Source organism: Solanum stenotomum, chromosome 3 (assembly GCF_019186545.1).
Source record: "Solanum stenotomum isolate F172 chromosome 3, ASM1918654v1, whole genome shotgun sequence".
NCBI lineage: Eukaryota > Viridiplantae > Streptophyta > Magnoliopsida > Solanales > Solanaceae > Solanum > Solanum stenotomum.
The window spans coordinates 3521027-3540631 of NC_064284.1; the positions used below are offsets into that span (position 1 = coordinate 3521027).

The 19605-nt window shown below is 30.8% G+C and overlaps 1 protein-coding gene across 1 annotated transcript; it reads right to left on the bottom strand.

Moving 5' to 3' along the window:
• Window positions 1–321: 321 nt before the first annotated feature.
• On the bottom strand, window positions 322–9190 carry LOC125858143 (uncharacterized). Its single transcript, XM_049537833.1, has 15 exons — window positions 8983–9190; window positions 8268–8459; window positions 7594–7668; window positions 7366–7473; window positions 6226–6258; window positions 6033–6122; window positions 5066–5191; window positions 4560–4703; window positions 3933–4352; window positions 3356–3490; window positions 2457–2681; window positions 1975–2250; window positions 1662–1790; window positions 878–1183; window positions 322–564 (listed from the first exon to the last, which is right to left on the bottom strand). Exons 1-15 carry the CDS (start codon window positions 9007–9009, stop codon window positions 337–339), a joined length of 2514 nt encoding a protein of 837 aa, XP_049393790.1. The 5' UTR covers window positions 9010–9190; the 3' UTR covers window positions 322–336.
• Window positions 9191–19605: the final 10415 nt, after the last annotated feature.

A 19605-nucleotide genomic window follows, 5' to 3' on the forward strand; every position in this document is an offset into this window, starting at 1 on the left:
TATGTGCATCAGGGTAGACTGCCTACATCACACCCCTTAGGAGAGCAATCCTTCCAAACCCCTGCATGAATGATGCTTAGTCCACCGGACTGCCCTTTCTTTTAGCCAATGGCTTCATTTTGAAGGTGTGAATGTATTTTTCTTCCAAGTTAATATACATACAGAAAAATCAATTATACATCTTGAAAAATTCAACAAGATCAATATGGGCCTATGACCTATCTAGTGTAATAATCATATAAAGTATATTTTTTTGAGAATGAAAAAAAATATATATACTTTAATAATCATATAAAGTATATTAACAGAAAGGATAACAATGGGGTTATAGTTTTTTCAGGGTAAGGTAGGTCTTCTACTCAAAGCATAGGAAGGTGATGAATTAATGATTTCCTGTCCAAGCTCATTTATCTTGCTGAGCAAAAGTGTTTGTTCAGTCTCAAGCTGGACCATAAACTCTTCCTGTGTGTCATGTAGGCTGTCCATTTCGTGCAACGATGCTGAAAGTCCTTCCAGATCATCGTCTTCAATTAAAGACTGGAACTTGATCATCATTTGCTTCATCTGATAGAATCAATCATCAAGATGGCAGGTACAGTTGATCAAAGGTAATATATATATCTTCCAGCATTTGGTTGAAGAGTGGAAAATTTTTGTTTGATGAAATATTTGAGTTTCAAACATTGATGTTTTGATATTGAAGTGTTTGTCAAAAAAACGATATGAAGTTAAAGATATAATTGTGATGAAAAGATCATCTCCACTCAAAAGCAAGGGATTCCACTTCTCCTCTTTTGGTGGATAACATTTTCCATCATAACAAACACACAGTGTCAAGTAATCTACAAAATGTAACGACATAAAGACCTACTCTTACCTGGTTAGAAATTTGGCGGCGTGCTTTGGTTACTGAAGACTCAGAATCTAAGCTTGATTTCTTTTCTAGATCTGGAACTTTACGCGTGACTTGAATATGGATCTCTCCCTTTTTTACATTTTGAAGAGGTATCCACTTATCGAACATTTGATTTGGAGGCAACCTCTGGTACTCAACAACACAATCACCTATGCTTGATGTTGGCAGCAAATGGTTGTGGTCCTTAACATGCAACTCCAGGGGACTCCCGTCATCAGGAAATTCTAGCGTCTGGTGCCATTTTGGATTCACTGTTTTATACATAACCTGCGAAGAATACAGGACAGATAGAAATTCTAGTTAAACATTCATATTTTTCAATATAGACAGTATGTAAGCCATTTCCACTCTCCAATTTTCATTGCAGCTGGAGTATTTTGCAGTGATAACAACATACCCGATGTAGTCCCATAAGTGGGGTCTGGGGAGGTAGTATGTACGCAGCCTTACCCCTACCTTGTGAAGGTAGAGAGGTTGTTTCCAATGAACCTTTGGCCTAAGTAACGCATATATAAAAGTATTTTGCTGGTGATGGTTTAAAAAAAAAAACAGAAGTTTGATTAACCGTTCATTACAATTTGGAGTTGGAGGAGAACATTCTACAGATTGTTGGCAACAATAGCTTAGCTTAACATGAGACAAGAAACCTTCAGCAGATACTAGACTTCAGCATGAGACTGCTAATTTAGCACATAGATGAAATGGTATCAGTAGTCTGAAATTAATTCCTTTCTAAAACTCTTACCTTAGTTCTTCTCTTCAAGTTCCCATATTGTACCCTCACATAAGGATCACTGGTTCCTCGAAGATCCGCACCAACAAGGTCTTTAGCCTCAATGAGAGCAAGTTCAACCCAACCATTGGAAGTTGAACCCTAAAAACCAAAAGTAGAATGGAAGTGGAATCAAAATCGAGAACATGAGCATGTAGGTATTATGGTTTTCCTTTCTCTAGCACACAGCGCTTACTTTTGGAAAATATTAATTTCTGTAATGTTTATCTGAAATTCCTCTTTTCTCATCATTTCCTCATTAAATTACTAAATGAATAGATAATACCTTGGGTCCTTCAGAGTCCTCAACTCTGACTGCTTCAATCTGGAGCCGCAATTCTCCAGAATTCACTTTTTCAAGAGGAATCCACACATCCCTTGGGGAGCCTTCTATAAGTCCTTCTAAGTTTACTCGTGCACTACCAATGTTCTCATCTGCAAACATCTCCTCGATGAAGCATTTTATCTTCAGATATTCACCACCAGCAATTTCATCGAACTCAAACTTCTGATTCCAGATAGCATCTGATGTATGTGGAACAGTTTTCGATCTTTTGAATGCCTAAGAAAAAAGTTCAAGGTTCGCTATAATTTCGATCAAGCTCCCTTGCATTGTATTATTGAAATAAAGTTAATATGAAAGAGCTTTAAGTATTCCATTTCTAAACCAATTCAGAAAAGGCAACAAGGAAGAGCATCTATGGGAATTTAGTTTTGGATGTGATATTTCAAGTGACGAGTTCTGTGAGGACAAAAGAGGAGATATACCTTCCCATACTGGAATTTCACGTAACAGCCAGAACCAAGCTTTCCATATTTATCTTTTGATGGAAGATCTTTTCCTTCAACTATTGTCACATATATTTTTCTTCCTGTTCTAGGTAGGAAACTTGATGTGCCGTTGAGTGAAGGCTGAGAGCTCATAGGCAAACCATTTGAGCTATGTGAACCATCAGCAAATTGCCATTCCTTTAAAACGAGTTTCACCGTCAACTGAAACAATAATTTAAAACAAAGAAATTAGCAGTATAACTTCGTAGCTACACCAAATAAAAACACAAGAACAAATATTACTTTGTTTTTCATTTCAATCCTTCTACTTCCGGTGGAGCATATCCTTCTAAGGTAGTCTCACACGTGAAAAATAAGATGTTCAGCAGAAGCAGGACAAAACACTAATTATGTGGTACATATTAACCTACAGATTGTTATTGGTCGAATAAAAACAGTTAGTAGGGACGTAATCAAAGCTGGAAAGAGGGAAAAAACAAGGTAAGGACTATCTTTAATTGGTTTGAATGACATGCAAAGGCTACATATAGGGGGTGAGAGTATATGGAAAAAGGGAAACTTTACACTGCATAAAATACGGGATCTATTACAAATTTGCTCAAGCTCCCTTGTATTGTATATAGGATAAATCTACCCATATTTTACTACAGGAGTCCTACCTCTGATGATCAAAAGCAATCTATGATACGACGAATGGGTGGAAATTGAACGACATCATACTTGTGATGATAAAAATGTGAATAATACTGTTCTGTATTATGTTTTCTGCATCATCTTTATCAACTAAACGATGTGCAAGCACAAATGAAGCCAAAGTATAGTAATTATAGGGGTTGCAACTTTATATGGACAATAGTTTAAAATTAAACTCCTACCTCCCCTGAATTAATCCCCTCAAATGGCACCGTCATTTCAATTTCTTTACCACAAAACTCCGCACGCCTGGCTATAGCAGTGGAGTCTGCTCCCGTCGCCCAAAATATTGTTGAATCGTCTGCAACATATCTCATCTGTTTCATAATGCCACATGTCACTACGAACTGTTAGATAACTAGTAAATGTTTAAGCCTGTAAACTGAGTGAACTGAAAAATTACTGCATTAAGGTTCACCTCTTTCTAAGATGTTAATCCATAGTTAATAGTTTCTGTTTAAAGATTGAAAAAAGAAAAAGATGTCACTGATCTTTAACCAGATTTATGCATCATGTTATGACATTCAAGTCAACCAGAAACGATTAGTACTACATCACACAGTCCATTTTCCCCGATGTACCCGTGCCAGGCGAGTGTGCTGAGCATGTGGGATACACTAAAAATTAGCAAAAACCCACCACACGTATATAGGATACTTGAAAACAAACTCGTGTGAGATACATACCCATAAAGAAGTCCATGTGACAGAGCTTTAATATATAAAGCATGGGTAATCATATTAATCTACACATATTCACCTTTACTTCACAACTTGTCAGATAGTCATACTTCACACTGCCGGGAGTGCATTCAAATAAATTGAACTTAATTGTTCCTGCATCCTCATGTAAAGTCATATTGAACTTTGAGTCCCATCTAGGGCAGGATCCTGGTTGGACCTCTGTTCTCCTGGTTAATTCTTCAAGTTCAACCTCAACAAATGTCCGCAAATCCTTGTAATCATTAGAATTCTCCACATAACCATCTGTTGATGAGCTGTGTTGTTTCCTGGAAGGACTAGTCCTCAGGTTACTCCTTGACAATTTGCTGGCAGACATCACGGTGACAGAGAGTACACCAGCAACAGCCCTTTTGAATAAATTCACCGCAGGCAAAGAAAAACAATTACGGCGAGGTTCAACCATCCTCTTAGCTAAGGAGTCATTAACAAGTTTAACCTGTGTAAGAAAATAAACAAAATAATAAACTTGTTAATAATGTACCAGAATGCTTCTGTAAACTGAGGCCAGAGAGAAGGTCAATAACATAGAAGCACAAAACCTTACTAATGGTAACAGGATGTGTGAAGTTAAGATCAGAAAATTTACTGCCAAAGAGCAGTTTGGGAAGGAAGATGTCATAATGTAGTAAATTCAGTTGCATACCAGCCATGCAGAAACCCCTGGCAGCTCAGTTGCTGGAAGAGATTGGCTTCCACCACTTCCAAACGCAACACCTATCCTAACATCCGGGGAAGCCACAAATGAGTATAAAAATGCTCTTCCATCTAAAACTGGCACTAAGCGGAGCTGTAAAAGTTAAATAAAGGAACTGTCATTTACAGCAGTAATTCTAGCAGTGAAGGAAACAACAAAACAGAAATTTGACCCTGAGCAGATGGCTATGCAGTTGCAGCCAAAAGTCATAAGAGTCAAGTACCAGATAGTTATCATCTCAAGGACTTAAGTTAACTATCATAAGTAAATTCTTCTGCAGCCGAGCTGTTTGAACAAAGCTGCCCACTTCAATTTAAATTGAGGATTGCATAGTTGCAGGCTTATGTGAAACATAATTACTAGCAAAAATAACTAATGACATGTTTGTACAATGAATCATTCTTCTAGCTACTTTTATGTTTTCCAAGAGGCTGAAAAGGTAAAATTGTACATACATCACCCTTGATGTGGATACTGTTAATGACTATCCGAGCAGTCCCCATTAATGGCTTTCCCAACTTGGCAAGCAACATGATACTTATATCAGTAGTGTCCCAGTCAAAACCAAGATGTGCAATTCGCTGTCCACGAAAGCAATAGTTAAAATACAGACATGTATTACTAATAGAAAGGGAGAAAAAGGAAAGAGAAGACAAGTTTATAAATGAAAACAAAGGTTTATAAACTAAAAGCTCAAAACAAGAACTTGGACAAGCACCCAGGATATCGTCTAGCCGGTTAATGAAACTGAAATAAGAATCATGCAGACAAGTTTATGAATTCAGCAGAGTTCAAAAAACTATTTGATTAATTTTAGAACTGTCTAAACTTTGGTGGGCAGAGTTACTGAACCGGGTATTATACCAAGCAAGTGAGGTCCTTGCTTTAGGTCCCTCAAAATTTGACACCTCAAAAGATGATATGTAAATATTTTTGGTTTTTATTTCATAGTAAAAGATTGAGATTACTGGAAATTGGACCATGAGAATTTAAAAAATACAATAGTCACTCTCATAATGACAGTTTAGACTTTTTTTAAGGAATTAAAAGTGCCAAAAGAATTGATCAAATAGAATATAATACTCCGATTAATTACTTAATCAGATAACGATACATTGTTATACTTCAAATACCTATATTACTAATAGAACAATTCTAAAAAAACTCTTGTAACAATTGTCTCGAAAGAAGTTTTCAAATTTGAAACTGATAAATTAATAATACCTTAGATCAAGACTATCAAACTACAAATTAATACCTTATAGCTGGTAAAGATACGTGCTGGGACAGGGGTTGTGATTACACACAACCTTTACATGCATCCCTTGTCTGTTTAGCCATGAAGCTAAGTAATAACTTTTTTTTTAAAAACCATTAGTTTCTAAATCAAAGTAACTCCAAGATACGTAAAAAGAACCAAACCTGATCATTGGAAGTTGACCACCGTACTCCACGAAGCCCTAAAACTGGAGGCTTAGAACCAAGTGAAAATTCTTGTAATTCAATCTTTTCCTACAATCATGATCAAGTCTGCAATCAGTTTTTTGTAATTTAGGCAACATTTAGTACTTCTAGCACCAATCATCATATGAATGGGGTGGACAAGAAAACTCACAATCAACTTTGATCTTCGTTGTTTCATGCGTCTCTGTGTCATAACAATTAAAAGAAGAAGGAAAAAAAATGAAAATAGTTAGATAATAAAACAGCTGAATCTGTGTCAAAAGAAAAGCATTGTCATTATAAAGCACCACATATACATTATTTTCCAATCCTTCGAAACATAAACATAAGATTAATACACCAAAAGCATTTTTCGGTTATCAAAAGAAAAAGATTAAAGCAAAGAATGCATCAGTATAAGCTATACATCATACACACATCAATCATGTTGAATCAATCAACTATACACATCATGCAGATGCCTCAATCACAAGCTAGTTGGTGGATCAATCTTGTTACTTCAGGAAAGAAAAAAGTTAAAGCTTCTATGTGCCCCAAGGGGCTGCAAGTCAGAAACTCGGTTTCTTCTAATGTCCAGTAACAAGCATCTAAAATGATGGAATTCCTTTTGAAAGTTCCGATCAAACATGACTTAAAAGAGCTTTGTAACTATTTTCAGAGGTTTAAGGTGGCCTTTGCTTCACAAAGTGGGTTTGGGTGCCTTTAACTTTGAACAAGGTTTAAGGGTCTAGGATTAGCTTGTCCATATAATAGATGCTTGGACAGTTGGACTCTTAACTAAAACTTCCATTAGGCTAGTCAGAACCTCCATAGCCAATTGATACATTCTCAGATATCAGGATTCAGCGTTTAAACCTAGGATCACAATGTAACTCTCTCTTAATACTACTAATTCATATACACTAGGCAAAAAACTTGTATGTGGATCAAGATTGTAAAATATGATCAATCTGACTCAGATTATCTGAGTAAAATATTTAACAGGATAGAGTAAAATAGCAAAGAAACAAAACAAAAGAGAGAGGAGAAGTTTGTGGTTATCAGGTATTTGTAAGAATGAAAGACTGTCACTTAAGTTTCTGGTATTAATGATACATCAAGATCCATTGACAAACAGTAGCTGGGTGAAGATCAACCTAACTGATGAATGACCAGATTGAACCTTCTAGAGAGCCAGGAATTTAACACATATCCTACTCACTAAACACCTACTATTTATCCTATCCGCTTGTTCCATCAACATTGACTATCACGTAAGATTCTTCTGCTTGTTGAGAACAAAGTAATTTACCTCGACAATAGAAGAGAACCTCAAAGAAAGCCTCGGGCTAATATAATTAGGCCAAACTTCAATTAATAGCTTATTCAGCCACTCACACTGCTCCAAAGGTGTTGTTGGCTGTACATCATCGTCAAAGGCCAAAAAAAAAGAGCAAAATAAGAGTAAATTATTACCTAACTCGTTCAGGAAACAGTGGACAAAGAAAAAAAGTCGCAAGGAGAAAGGCAAAGAAATTACGGATGTCTCCAGCAACACTTGCTTCCATTTATTATTCAAGTCTTCTGCAAGAATTTTGCGTTGGTAACTTCCATACTGCAAATAGAAAGATTGGTGTTTTATTAGACACTTATTGTATACCTTTTGTCTCTATTCAAAATATAATAGGACACAAAATCTGGGAAAGAAAGGGAGACTAGACTATACCTGGCTTGATAAACATTAACTAATAAAAGCTATCAAATACCAACACTAAAGATCATTTTTTTTCACATTGAAGACTATGTTTAAAGAAAACAACATAATCAGTGTAATCCCACAAGTGTAGTTTGGGGAGGCTAGAGTGTAATCATTGCCTCGTAAAAATAGAGAGGTTGTTTTCGAAAGACTTTGGCTTAAATAAAGCATGTCAGGATGCTTAAAGACATATTTGATAAATTTCACAGCAAATAGTGATCATCTAACTCATTGATTTTATAAATAAACAAGAGAAAAACTAGCTTGTCTATGAAGACATGAAAAGTACAAAACCACAGATCAAATCAGAAGAAAAATTAACACAAAAGATCAAGCAATATGTCAGCAGGAACAAATAAAAATATACTATTTCATTCCCTATAGATCCAAGAACCTGTTAAAGATGAAGATATAGTTGAAGAAATTCTCATCCAAAACCAATCAAGAATAAATGTTACCTGAAAAACAGCCCAGACAGCCACAACAAGAGGAACCCAATTGGTCAGAGAGAAAATCCACTTTTCTATGCCCCAAACAACTAAAAACACAGGAATTACAACTGGAAGAAATGGCTTATCAGCAATCAACTGATTCAAGAAACCCATAACTTCCCTCACATCCAAAGAACTTGCTCTCTTTTTCTTCACCATCTAAAAAAAATGCAACTAACTACAGTTAACCAAATTCTTAACAACAGTACTTCACTTGGTCAACTTTAGACATTCCCAAAAAAAAAAACCAAAGATTTAAANCAACTGGAAGAAATGGCTTATCAGCAATCAACTGATTCAAGAAACCCATAACTTCCCTCACATCCAAAGAACTTGCTCTCTTTTTCTTCACCATCTAAAAAAAATGCAACTAACTACAGTTAACCAAATTCTCAACAACAGTACTTCACTTGGTCAACTTTAGACATTCCCAAAAAAAACCAAAGATTTAAAAACTGTCTTTTTCACTTCTTCTTTTGTCAAGAATCAAGAAAAAAAAAAAAAGGAAAAACCCCCAGAAACAGAAAAAATGAACAAAGATTTAAAGACTCTGTCTTTTTCACTTCTTTTTTTTTCAAGAATCAAGAATTCAAGAAAATATGAAAAAAGGGAAAGACCCCAGAAACAGAAAGATGAATTTTTTTCTTTATTTCTTTGGAAATATATGAAAGGGGAAGCATACCCCTTTGAATCCGTTAAGGGAATTCATAGAGACGGCTATTAGACTTGGTAAATATTGTGCCTTTTTGTTTTCTCTTTTCCAAAATGGAGAGCTGGAAGATTGGTAGCCAAGAAGAAAAGTCTAAGTCAACAGAGCCTCTTGGACAATGCTGCAATACTCCAACATGTTGAGAATTACTATATTTTATTACTATTCTATAGTATTATATATACGAGCAGACAATGTCAGCTTTTAGTTTTAATTTATCAGGTAGTTTTGAGTGAGAGTCGGAACTTCTATTCCCTATATTTTTTCTGCCATATACAGATCCGTTTGGCCCAGAATTTTGAAATTGAAACTTTAAAGAATGAGTTGTTAAAGTTAAACTCGGGAACAAATTATTTGGAGATACGTTACTCTATTACTATAATAAAAATAGTGAGATAAATAATCTAATAACTATCTAATAATTTTAATCAAATATGGTATAAAATAATCTTATATTTTATTTTTGACTTATGATATATTATACCTCACAGGCTCATACCAATCAACTCCTTAAATTTAAAAACTGACCCTTATAGGTAAAATTTTGATCATATTATCAAATCTGATCATATTTTATGGTCAAACGTATATTTAAAAATAAATTTCCAAAAATACTTTTAAAATTTATGGTCAAACACTAGCTAAATTTTCAAAGTTTTGGATTAAGATTTCTTTTCCTTGGTTATAATTTTTAAGTGCCGCCTTCTTTACATTTTATTTGGCTCTAATATTACAAAAAAAAATTACTACTTTTGCTTGCCATTTTAACAAATTAGGAGAGCTTTCTTAAAATAATTTTCTTATATTATACTTAGGTCTTAAATAACTACATAAAATAATAGCAATCAAATTTTCATTTATCAAATTAATTTAATAATATATAAAAAATAAATAGGAATGCACCAAAAGTTAAGATGAACCAGGTAACTAAATAAATGTAGGGTGTAATGGCTAAACATGATTATGATTGAAGAGAACACAAACTCATATATTATCGGTATTATGTAGATCGTTACTATTGTAATTTGTAAGTGCTCATATTTATCTTAAAATATTTATCGTATTTTTATTAGTTCTTTCTTTTAAAAAAATATTAATTAAGATGAATATTTTTTCCTTATTTGTATCTTGGTGTTTGTAATTTATTAGAGCAACTATTATTAAAAATTAATTTTAAGTTAAAATTTTTAAATAATAAATTTTTTGAAATGAAAAAAAAGAGGGGGTTATAAAATTAACTAAAAGTGGAGTACAATGGACAATAATTGATTTTCTTAATTAAATAATGAAGTCTAACTAATTTACTATTTACAAGTCTTTTTTTAAATCATCATAATATTTAATTCGTACAATCTTTTAATCTATGTCCTTTTTTTTTTGCTACTATGAATAAAAAAGAATTGTAATGTGATGATAAAGACAAAATATGTAGAATTTAATTCCATGACTTTGTAGTTAGGTGCGTATCTATAGAGAAAGATTCTTCATTTTAGCCTAATTATATTATTATTCAATAACTTTAGTCTTTTAACATGTGGGGTACTTAGCTTTTGACATTATTTAGTCTAAAGTGTCAAGATTTTTTATATACTATTATTTTGTTAATCTGATGTGAACATCAATTTAAACTTAATTTGCTGTATAATTAACCATGTAATTATCTTTTAAGAGTTTTTTTTTTAGTTTACTTTAAATGGAAACTTGGGACTGAAGTTGTAAAGAAAGTTTTTTTTTCCTGTTGTCTATCCGGTGTTCGGTATTTTGGTAAATTTGGATTCGCGCAAAGTCTCACTAACAAAGGTGATTTCATATCAAAGGAGATTTGAACCCGAAACCTCTAACTAAGAATGAAGAAGTACTTATCATTCTACCACAATTCTTGTTGGTGAGTTCAAGAGAAAGTTCTAACATGAGAAAAATATTAATGGCTGCTTAATTGAACTTTTTTCAAAAAATATTTTAGTTGACCTGAACAATAAAATAAACTTTTTTTTCTGATTTTATTTATGCCTAATATAGAACAGTATATTTATGAGCAGCAAAAGAAGATAATGTTATCACGTATATATTACTCCTAAATCCTTATTATTGACTCATTGACTGTAATGACATTAAAAAAAAAAAAAAAAAAACCCTTTCCATTTTTGTCTTTTTTATTTCCATAGTACGATTTGATAGCATTATCATTTTGTGATCCTTTTTATGTATTGTTAAAAATTACATCAAGTCCAATTGTGGTTTAATGGTTTTCATATGATTATACAATAGATAATAGATTAATTAATCTTTTGGTTAAGATAATCGAGGTGCAGTAACGATTTGTAGTTGTAATTTGATAAGTTCAAACTTCAGAGGTTTCATCCTCAAGTTTACAAGACATTAGTTCACGAATCAGTTGATAAATACTTTTTGTATTTTTAATTAGAGGTCTTGTGTTTAAGTTTTGAGCATAGAATCATATTTAATAGATCATGCACAATTCTTAAGAAAAATTTAATATAATGTGCAATTTAACTAATATAATCCTACTATCAATCATTATTAAAATGGTTTGTACTTTTTGAAACGGTAAAAATAACTTTTTCACATTAAAGTAGTCTTGTAACTTTAAAATGACTATTTTTTTAAACTAGTAGTTATGTAATTATTAAGGGTAGAATTAGAAAAAAGTGACTAATTGTTTCTTGATTGTTTAAAGGCAAAAGTACTAATTACCCACCTGAACTTGAAGTTTTTTATATGGTGTACACCTAAACTAAATTCCGTTTTAATTACNGTAGTCTTGTAACTTTAAAATGACTATTTTTTTAAACTAGTAGTTATGTAATTATTAAGGGCATAATTAGAGAAAAAGTGACTAATTGTTTCTTGATTGTTTAAAGGCAAAAGTACTCATTACCCCCCTGAACTTGAAGTTTTTTATATGGTGTGCACCTAAACTAAATTCTGTTTTTAATTACCCCCGAACTTATTTATTCCTCCGTCGCGTACACCTTTTTTGTCCACCTGGTGTAGAAATTGACAACACTCTCTACTAGGCACGTGAGGAAGTGATTTTTTGCCACATCACAAAGCTACAACGGTAAAAAAAAAAACGTAAAATCTCTATTTTTCTTTAATATTTGGCATATTTTAAACGAAAAATAGGGAAAAATGTAAATGAAAAGTAAAGGAAACAAAGATTAACACTTATTTGGTAAGAATTTCCGACAAATTTGAAATTCAAGGAGTTCCGCGAAATCAACCTTTATTCAAAAATAACTTTTAAATGATGAATTTTAATATTTGACATATTTTAAACGAAAAATAGGGGAAAATGTAAATGAAAAGTAAAGGAAACAAAGATTAACACTTACTTGGTAAGAATTTCAGACAAATTTGAAATTTAATCGATCAACTTCACATCTAGAAAAACCCAAATCCAGAAGGAGTTCCGCGAAATCAGCCCTTATTCAAAATAACTTTTAAACAATGAATTTTAAATTTAAGAAATTTATTTTTTGCAATATTAATTTATCTGGGTGGCTATTATTTATCCAGGTGGAAATCCACATCACCACTTTTGCCAGTTGTCGCGCGCGTGTAGTCACAATAGGAGCAGGTGAACGAAAAAGGTGTACGCAATGGAGGAATAAACAAGTTCGGGAGGTAATTAAAACGGAATTTAATTTAGATGTACACCGTATAAAAAGCTTCAAGTTCAGGGGGTAATGAGTACTTTTGCCTTGTTTAAATTGATAATTAAATTTGGACAGTTATTTTTAGTATACCTGACAAATAATAATGGACGGAAGGATTAATATTTTACATCTCAATATGAAACGTTTCAATGCAAATCCAAATAATATTTGATCAATGAGATTGATCTCATTATAAACTTTTGGAGGAAAGACTCAAAATAGTCCCTCATATTTGGGTTAAGGCTCAAAGTCATCCTTGAGTTTTAACATGGAGCAATAATAGTCCCTCATGTTTGCAATATTGGTGCACTTTTGGTCCTCCTCCAAAATGTTGCCTATTTTTTAACATTGATTTTATCCATAACTTATGTATGATATGTTCAATCGTCATTTTATATATTTAGTAGAAATAATAACTCCATATGAGAGAATGTGAGAAGAAAAACATCTTGTTTTGTTTAGTAGAAATTGTATTGCAGGTAAAGTCGAGAGGTTCATCACAATAATTTCACATGCAATAGTACACATTTTTTTCTTTTCTTCCAACATCATACGTTAAGATGTTCTTAGTTTAGCTGCAGTAATATTTCTACTGAACAGAACAATGTGTTCTTTTTATCACCTTCTCTCACATAGAATTATTATTTTTACTAAATATATAAAAAGATAATTGGACATTCCTTATATAAAATTGTGGACAAAATAATGTTAAAAAATAGGCAAAATTTTTAAAGAGGACAAAAAATGCACCAATATTACAAACATAAGGAACTATTAGTGGTCCATGTGAAAACTCAAAGATGACTTTGAGCCTTAACCCAAAAATAAGGGACTATTTTAAGTCTTTCCTCTTAACTTTTGACATGTTAATGTGTAGTAATCAGAAGCCATATCGATACACGCTGGTCGATAAAAATTGGCAATTGACGTAGACATTTTGGTCAATCTTAATTATTCATTCGGTCCCTAATTATTTGTCTACTTTCAAATTGACACATCTATTAAGAAAATAATGATTGACATAGTGAGTTTACTATTTTGCCCCTATTGATTATGAAGTAGATGAATTAAAACTTAAAATTTTCAAGAATAGCTACATTTTTCAAAGTAATTAATTAAGGGTATAACAGATAAATTTTTTTTTATCATTTCTTGATTTGTCAAAATGAATAAGTAATTAGGGACAACTAAAGAAGGAAAAATGGACAAGTAATTAAGAACGGAGGAGTATTGTTTACTGTTCTAACCATGCTTTGATAATGCATATGTCACATCATTATTCTAAATTAGTTGTGGATTATTAAACTAGTAGTAAAAGTTCCTCTTTCTAGACTAGAAAATGGGGAAAATTAAACATAGCTAGCTACTAGAATGACTATGATATTCCTTGGTAGAAATCAAAATTGATATTTTTTTTAATTATGTAAGAATATTTCTGGATTATTTCTCGTTGGGGTTAAATAATAGTTATTATCTCAATAAGTTATTTTTCTTCAACAATTTTTTTTTTAATACAATGATTATTAATTGGATGACCCTATTAGAAAAACAAACTCGAATATCTCTATAAACTGCAGTAGGATGTAACAATTTAATTTTTTAAAATAAGTAAAATTGTACCTAATAATATCTCATGCTGTAGTAATAATTAGTAGATGTACTAGTTTCAGGACCACCTCAATTAATTAGCATCATGGAAAAAAATTGATCGATCACCAAGAAACTTATAGTACATTTCTATTGCCATTATTCGAGATTCTTGTCTGTTTATACAACTACAACTAATTATATTATGTTGAATTCATACGAAGTATTTATAATTATATCATTAGAGACTAATGTAGGATTTAAGTTTGATTGATTGGACCTGTAGTCTGTAGAACTAATTATATTTTTGAACTAATGCAGTGAGTAGATTTTTTTTTTCTTAATTTATTTTCATGTATATCTATGATTACAAACAGTGAAATTTAGTTGGGAACATCAATCTAGAAAGGAACAAAAATGGAAACCCCACCATAATTTAGTGGATTTACTTTTGTCTTTGTGAGATCGCTACTATCGGTAAAATCATTTAACAGCTAGCAGCGAATTGATTCGTAAAATGGCAACGTGATACACACATTTATGTTTAAATTTAATTTAAGTCACGGACTACGTCATGACATAGGTAAATTCAAAATTTAAACTATATGAATTTAACAATTAAGATTATTTTGCCTTCAACTCGTTATATTTTTAACGTTATCGATTCGTATAATTAGCTATTTATTGAAATTTTACAAAATGTTATACACATAATTTATATTCAATATTAATAATGCTGGTCCACATGAATTTGACATTGACAAGCTTCATTGCATGTTAGATTTTCTGGCAGTAATAATTTTTGTGTTAGTTTTACATTAATTTGGGTGGTGTGACTATTAATGAAGGGACGGGTGGTAGTGGCAAAAGTACTTGAGGCATTAATGGTGAATATGAAGATCATGTCCTACATTCCCTTTCTAGTCTATTTTTTATTAGCACCACCGCACCAAGCTCAAATTAAAAGGAAAATTATACGTATAAGCAAATATATACTAGTTAATTAGTTAACATAGCTATAATTTATCTTAATTACAATTCGCGATCTACTTTTATTTATAATTACGCGGCTCAGTTTTTTTGTTTTGTATAATTCGCACATTTGTATAATTCAGAATTTGTATAATAAAATTTATATAACTTTTTACAATTCTAATGTTTGTAAGTGTATAAATTCATTATTTCAAATCTATACAAAAATAACTGAATTATACAAATGTATCCGTGAATTATACAAATTCGCGAATTATATAAACGAGACAGCTTAAATTGTAGCTACAACCCATAAATATGCAAACTAGAGCTATGAAGCATAATTAAGTTTATTATATTGGCTATTTGCGAAAGTTTCCCTGAATTAAATACGATAGCTTTACAGATATTACATACTCCCTCTGTCCTAATTTATTGTCCAATTTTCCTTTTTTTACTTGTCCAGACAAATCAAGAAATGAGAACTTTTTTTTTTTACCTATTATACTCTCAATTACTTAGTAATTTGGAAAAGGTAGAATTTTTTGAGATTATTAAATTTTACTTCATTCACTTTATAATTAATAGAGGTAAAATAGTAAACTAACAATGTCAGTCATTTTTTTCTTAACAGGTACTCCCTCCATTCCATATCAAGTTAATTTTTGAGGCATTTTCCACTTTTCAAATTAACTTAATTGTTTAGTTTTCAAGACTATTTTTAGAGTGTTCTTCCNGTTAGTTTTACATTAATTTGGGTGGTGTGACTATTAATGAAGGGACGGGTGGTAGTGGCAAAAGTACTTGAGGCATTAATGGTGAATATGAAGATCATGTCCTACATTCCCTTTCTAGTCTATTTTTTATTAGCACCACTGCACCAAGCTCAAATTAATAGGAAAATTATAAGTATAAACAAATATATACTAGTTAATTAGTTAATATAGTTATAATTTATCTTAATTACAATTTGTGATCTATTTTTAACTATAATTACGCTGCTCAGTTTTTTTGTTTTGTATAATTCGCACATTTATATAATTCAGAATTTGTATAATAAAAAATTATATAACTTTTTACAATTCTGATGTTTGTAAGTGTATAAATTCGTTATTTCGAGTTTATACAAAAATAATTGAATTATACAAATGTACCCGTGAATTAAACAAATCTGCGAATTATATAAATGATGCAGCTTAAATTGTAGCTACAATCCATAAATATGCAAACTAGAGCTATGAAGCATAATTAAGTTTATTATCTTGGCTATTTGCGAAAGTTCCCCCGAATTAAATGTGATAGCTTTGCAGATATTACATACTCCCTCTGTCCATTTTTCCTTTTTTTACTTGTTCAGACAAATCAAGAAATGAGAACTTTTTTTTTACCTATTATACTCTCAATTACTTAGTAATTTGGAAAAGGTAGAATTTTTTGAGATTATTAAATTTTTACTTCATTCACTTTATAATTAATAGAGGTAAAATAGTAAACTAACAATGTCAGTCATTTTTTTCTTAATAGGTACTCCCTCCATTCCATATCAAGTTAATTTTTGAGGCATTTTTTATTTTTCAAATTAACTTAATTGTTTAGTTTTCAAGACTACTTTTAGAGTGTTCTTCCAATTTTACCCTTCATTAATTAGTATTGGAATTAGTGATTAATTAATATTTAGCTATTTTAATCATAAATTTGACAATAATTAATAAGGGTAAAAATGGAAAACTAGGTTCAATTTATGTCTTAATCTACTTTTCTTAAAAGGCGTGAAACACCTTAAAAATTAACTTAATATGGAATGAAGGGAGTATGTTAATTTAAAAGTGGACAAGTAATTAGGAATAGAGAGAGTATTACACAGCAAGTCAACCACTTATTTCTTCTCTATTAATGCCTTTGTATACTGTAGTAGTATATTTCTTTCCCTTTGTTGTAATTAGTAGGGGTGGAATGAGAGTACTAAAAAAACACTCAAAAGTATAAATATATGTGAGATATTGTAACAAATACATATTAAACGACTCTTAAGATGTATTTGCTTTTACTTTAAAACACCTATGTTTTTTTTTTAAAAATATTTCTAACTATTGATTAACTCGACGTAGCATGAAGAGTAGAGTCAGTATTTAACGTATTATTAAAAGACAATGGACCTTGCTTTGTTAAAGCTGAATGATCTTGTGGGCTGGTTCTGTCTCACTAATGGACCTAGCTCTGGATGATCTTGTGCACTGGTCCCGTCTCATTGGGTTCAAATATTTCCTGAAAGCCCATCAAGGGTTGATCTGGTGTGTTTAGTAACGATTTACCAACAAAAATATTTTCTTGAAAAATAAGTAGGTTATTACTTATTTTTAAGTGTCTGATAAATAAGCAATAAAATATTATCTCAAAAATATTTATATGTTATCTAGCAAAATACTATAGAGACAGGATGAGAATGAGAGTTGGGATGAGGGGGATCGTCAAGGGGTGAAGGTTGGAAGAATTGGGTGAGTAGGGAAGAGACAATTAACTTGGAATGTCACTTATGCAAATAACGAAAGTCAGTTTTCTCATTTAAAAGGAATTTGCTTTCTTACAGAATATTTTTGACTAATCAAATATGAGAAAATTGAAAAATATTTTCCTCCATAACCAAACACCGGCATTTGACCATCAAAATAACAATATTATTTGTTTTTATTTTAAATTGAAAAATAATATTGAAAATTAGAATTGTTTTACCCTGATATACATTGATTTTTTTAAAAAAATCTATGAGTAATTTAAAATAAAAATAACCTTTTCAAATTTATATATTTATATAAAAGAAGAACATAGACAAGGTGATGTGGCACCTCTCTATGACCTCCATTTATATTTATCTTTTTCCTCTTTTTTTTTTTTTTTACCATTTTTCTTCATTTAATTATCTATTTTATTTTAATAACTCATAAAGTCTTTATATTCAATTACTCAATTTTTCATCTCCCACTATGATATATCTTCTTTATTAGATATAATGTGCATATATTCATAGCTCTCATGATTTTCAACTCTCCATATTCATAACCCTCTCCCACCATAATATATCTTCTTTATTAGACATAATGTGCATATAGTTAGAACTCTCATAATTTACAACTTTTCATATTCATAACCCTTAAATATTAAATATGAAAGTTAAGATACCTAATGATATTCCTCTATTATTTCTATATAAATTCATATTTTTTGTTTTATGAGATTTTATCCAATGACATCCTTCATTTTTACTATAGAATTGAGAAGAAGATAATTATGTATTGATTTCTTTTCCTTATATTTTTAATGATATGTGTTGTACTATTCCTTTTTACTTTTTTTTTTCTCTTTTTTTATATATATCTCTATGATGACTCTTGAATTAAATTTTTATACGAAGAAAACATTTAAATAGTGATAGATTTGTGAAGTGAATATCAACAAGAGTGATGTCTCTTTGCTTTTGTTTGACTTGAAAAAGAAGAAGAAAGCTCTTGAATATTGATAGACTTGTGAAGTGGATATGACAGGATCTTAGACAATATGTATTGATTTTGTTTTTCCTTCTATTTTTTATTTTAATGATTAAAGTTGCAATGATATATGTATTGTAATATTTCTTTCATTTTTTCTTTCTTGTATATCTTTATGATGACTTTTAAGTTTAATTCTCGTACGAACTTCTTATTGTTGTAAATCTATAATTTCTTTTAGTTATAATTAATATTATAAATTAGTGCTAGATTTTTCTCTAATATTTAAAATAAGAAGATGATATATGTATATTTAGTCAAATATATATAGTATCGGGATAAATAACTTAAATATAGAATAAATATGAGAAGAGGACATTTTGGGTCATCTTTGTTTGAGTTCATTTTGGCTTACATGCTCATAATGTTTTAAAATTATAATAACAATAATTAATTGACTTGACTTTTTAAGAACAAGAACACTGATTATATTTTTTTCATGTTATAAAAATTATTATTCTACATTAAAATTAATTGGTATGTAGAAGTTTCACGATTAGAACATTACTCATTATAAGAATGTCCTTTCATCTAAAGAAGATATTACATGTAATCTTTTTTCATATTTTTTTCTTATGGAACCAAATTATAAATCTATACATTTATAGGAAGGTTTAATATAATTATTTTATTTTATATTCTTTTTATGTAAGAAGAAATTCTCAAAAAGTATTTAAAAATTTCAATTAAAATTCAAATATATTAAATATACATAAGAAGACATTTATATATATATATATATATAATACCTCTTCTATGTGAATAATATTTAGTAAATTATTTGTATTTTTCATGACAACTAGTAATAATTTCAG

Excerpts from the sequence above, each read along its gene's own strand:
- LOC125858143 (XM_049537833.1), bottom strand. The coding sequence starts at position 9,009 with ATGAATTCCCTTAACGGATTCAAAGGG. Across the intron at positions 8,460-8,982 it reads CCCTTAACGGATTCAAAGGG|ATGGTGAAGAAAAAGAGAGC; the intron begins GTATGCTTCCCC and ends CATTTTTTTTAG. Across the intron at positions 2,251-2,456 it reads TGAAATTCCAGTATGGGAAG|GCATTCAAAAGATCGAAAAC; the intron begins GTATATCTCCTC and ends CTTTTTTCTTAG.